Raw genomic sequence first — 4111 nt, 5'->3', positions numbered from 1 at the left:
GGTGTGTCTAATCTCCGTGTGAATCCCCATTGAAACACGTGCAAGGCAATCCCATATTTGGAGCCATATGACCATATATGGACGCCATGTTTCAGGATGTGCATGTGGCCGTCATGCTGTCACACGATGTCGTCTGTTGTCATCATGACAACAGGGTGGGAATAAGGTATATGGTTTTACAGGTCACAACCGACGTTGGTCATATCATAACATACAGCAGTATTGTAAAATATTTGTTTTATTTCCTCAAGACTCTAAAAGGATAACCAATAGCAGTGCATTGAGCTGACCAGCACACCATGTCGCATGATAAGAGAGGTTTCCCCGTCTATGGGCCCCCTCAGCCAGGTGTGTCCATGCCCCCTCAGCCTGGTGTGTCCATGCCCCCTCAGCCTGGTGTCTCCGTTACCACTCAGCCAAATGTCCCCTACTATACTACATGCCCAACTACTACTTGCCCCCTCAGCAAGGCTCCTCCATGCCACCTCCATACAGCCAAGGGGCCAACCCAGCAGCAGCTTATGAACAACCAGGCTGCAAACAGGGATCACCTCCATCCTACAACATTTTCAGTCCCTACTCTGACTTTGAGGACAAGAGTATCCGAAGGGCTTTCATCAGGAAGGTGTTCTCAATCCTCACCTTGCAGCTGCTGGTCACATTCTCCTCTGTTGCTGCCTTTACCTTCTGGGATGATGCCAAGTACTTTGTGATGAAGAACCCGTGGATGCTATACACGTCCCTAGCCCTGTACATTGTCACCGTCATTGCACTCTCCTGCTGCGGAGACTTCCGCCGCAAACACCCCTGGAACCTGGTTGCATTGTCTGTCCTCACCCTGAGCCTGTCCTTCATTGTGGTGGTGGGATTGATTGCCAACGACACAGAAATCGTCATCATGGCTGTCGGCATCACCACTGTAGTCTGCTTCTCTGTGGTCCTCTTCTCCCTACAGACAAAGTATGACTTCACTTTGTGGCAGGGAGTCCTCTCTGTTTGCACCAAGGTCCTGCTGGTCGTTGGCATTCTCTGCATCTTTATTGCCAACCAGATCCTGCACGTTGTCTACGCCGCAATAGCCCTTATCTTCACCTGCTATTTGGCTGTGGACACCCAGATGCTCCTGGGCAACAAGAAGCTGACCCTGAGTCCAGACGAGTATGTCTTCGCCGACATCTACCTTGTAATAATGAGTATATTCGACTTTATCTATCTATCTATATTATTATTAGATTGTGGTGTGATTGTGGTATGAGGGGAAAGAGAAAGACTACAGAGTCGAGAGGTGATGACATCACGGGGAGCGACCGGGCGGGAGATGGGCTCGGGAGACAGGAACAGACAGACAGGTTGTTTACATGTTACCAGAGAGTTAATAAATATTATCCACGTTAAGTACAGTCGGACTCACGCGTATGTTATTCACTAACACGACAGATTAGATTATAACCAGGGCAAGGCTTGAAGTTAAAGGCAGATAAACAGGGCAAATCCAAGGCCAATAATCAATAAACAACTCACTTTTTGGCAGATTTCTTTCCCCATCACTTTAGTTGTTTTTCTTTCTTTCTATATTTGTTTCTTCTTTTTTTCTCATCGGAAACATTTTCTAAATATGAATTTAGGCATACTTATACCATCTCTGCCTATTCTCTTTCAGTCAAAATGACCCCTGCCACCCTTCCTCTGCCTGACTGCCAGGGTGGACACCTGGACACAATCATCTGCAATCAAGCCAGCCTTATTTAAGCCCCAGCTTGATGCAATCAGAGTTGATGCTTCATTCAGAGAGAGCAGAGCAAAACATCAGTTGGCAAACTGAGAGACTTAATTGAATGGGCTACATTATTGCGAGCTGCCCAGATGTGTGAAAATCAGCCCCTCTTGCATATTGCACTTAACTTAAATCCAAACTAAATTTAAATATAATGCCAGGTGCAGGAACATAATTTATTCAGAATGGAAAGAGATTTGGACAACATTGTGCAGTCAACATCCGCTGAGTAAGTTCCAGCTCAGCCAATCAAATTGAAAACCAGGATAAAGATCAACAGTTTGAGCGCATGTGTATTTTATGTGGTAAAGAAGAGAATTTAAAAAAACTGAACCGTCAGATGCGACTAGTTTGTGGGGTTTCTTACTCGGACCTCTCTAGTCTGTGTGTGTGTGTGTGTGTGTGTGTGTGTGTGTGTGTGTGTGTGTGTGTGTGTGTGTGTGTGTTGGCCCTGGTCCGATGCTTTAGTGAACTCACTAACACCTTTTGAATGTTTTCAATGTTGCAACACTTAAAATCTAGAATTTGAACAGTAATATTGTATATCGTATAGATATACAATATTGGCAGCCATATTACCATATATGGAGCCACCAACCTATAAGTGGCAGGAGGTGTGACCTAGAGGCTATAAAAGGCTATAGTTCTACTGATTCATCTTACTATAATCAGTGGAACTATTAGAAACGTTTAATATTGTTCAGCAGATACTAGTAGATATTTCTTCAAGGCAGTATACAGGGGAAATCGACACTACTGTGAAAGTAGTGCATTGAACTGACAGCACACACCATGTCACAGGATAGGAGTGGTTTCCCGGTCTACGGGCCTCCCCAGCCAGGCTCTGCACCCCCTCCGCCAGGTTTCAATGTGGGCCCTCAGCCAGACTTCGTACCCCCTCCATACAGCCAAGCCCCCCAGGGCTACCCACCGGCAGCCGGCTACGGTAAACCAGTCTACCAACAGGGACCCCCTCCATCTTACCAAGACTCTTTCAACCCCTGCTTTGAGGACGTGGCCGTCCGAAAGGCTTTCATCCGGAAGGTGTTCTTGACCCTCACAGTGCAGCTGCTGGTCACGTTCCAATTTGTTGCCGTCTTCAGCTACGCCGACAGTGTCAAGCACTTTGTGATGAGGAATCCGTGGACGTTATACACATCCTTTGCCCTGTACATCATCACTGCCGTCCTCCTCACCTGCTGCGGAGACTTCCGCCGCAAACACCCCGGGAACCTGATTGCATTGTCTGTCCTCACCCTGAGCATGTCCTTCATGGTGGGAGTGATTGCCAGCACCTACGACACAGAAGTCGTCATCATGGCTGTCAGCATCACCGCTGTAGTCTGCTTCTCTGTGGTCCTCTTCTCCCTACAGACAAAGTATGACTTCACTTCGTGGGCGGGAGTCCTCTTTGTTTGCACCATGGTCCTGCTGGTCGTTGGCATTCTCTGCATCTTTATTGCCAACCAGATCCTGCACGTTGTCTACGCCGCAATGGGAGCCCTCATCTTCACCTGCTATTTGGCTGTGGACACCCAGAAGCTCCTGGGCAACAAGAAGCTGGCTCTGACTCCAGACGAGTATGTCTTCGCCGCCCTCAACCTCTACCTTGACATCATTCAGATATTCCTCTTCATCCTCAGACTTTTTGGTGGAGTTAATGATAACTGAGAGTGCCTATAACCTTGGCAGATCAGAAGGGAGAGATGGAAAAAGCCTCTCCTTATCACTGAAAGAGTCAGTATTACTGGCGTATAGGCCTGGTCCTGTTCGGAAATGTTACACTTCTGCAGTCCTGCAGTTTGATTTAACCTGATGGTGAAGACAACCAGGGCAAGGCTTGAAGTTAAAGGCAGATGAACAGGGCAAATCCAAGGCCAATAATCAAGAAACAACTCACTTTCTGGCAGATTTTTTCCCCCATCACTTTAGTTGTTTTTCTTTATTTAAAAAAAATTAATGTATTTATTTGTGCTCTTTTTTTAAGGAGCGCTAGCCCCTTTTATAAACAGCTTTTGTCCCCACACGTCTCAAGTTTTGCCATTGACCACGTGAGAGAATTCTGGTCAAATGTCCGCTAAAGTTTGTCCCCACTCGTCTCAAGATTTGCCATTGACCACGTAAGAGAATTCTGGTCAAATGTCCGCAAAATCTTGTCCCCACTCGTCTCAAGTTTTGCCATTGACGGTGAACGGAGAAATGACGTCAGATGTCCGCTTTTTATCACGGAAATTAAACATCAAAACATTAAACGCCATTGACATTGAAGGGACACTTTACGTCATATGTAAACGAGCAAATCAGCTAACCAATCACAGGCAACAGGCATTCTAATTG

General features: G+C 46.5%; 1 protein-coding gene across 1 annotated transcript; it reads left to right on the top strand.

The window, feature by feature from the left end:
- Positions 1 to 439: 439 nt before the first annotated feature.
- Positions 440 to 3445, top strand: LOC308314422 (protein lifeguard 3-like; the record flags this gene model as incomplete). The annotated part of the gene is made up of 2 exons (XM_080762054.1): positions 440 to 1183; positions 2576 to 3445. The coding sequence occupies 2 exons, from the start codon at positions 440 to 442 to the stop codon at positions 3443 to 3445; spliced, it is 1614 nt and encodes a 537-aa protein (XP_080618180.1).
- Between the last annotated feature and the right edge of the window lie 666 nt (positions 3446 to 4111).

The sequence above is a fragment of the Protomyctophum bolini genome (assembly GCF_963924005.1).
Source record: "Protomyctophum bolini genome assembly, chromosome: 4".
NCBI classification, from domain to species: domain Eukaryota; kingdom Metazoa; phylum Chordata; class Actinopteri; order Myctophiformes; family Myctophidae; genus Protomyctophum; species Protomyctophum bolini.
The sequence above is the reverse complement of the archived record's forward strand: the minus strand, read 5'-3'. Positions and strand labels throughout refer to the sequence as shown.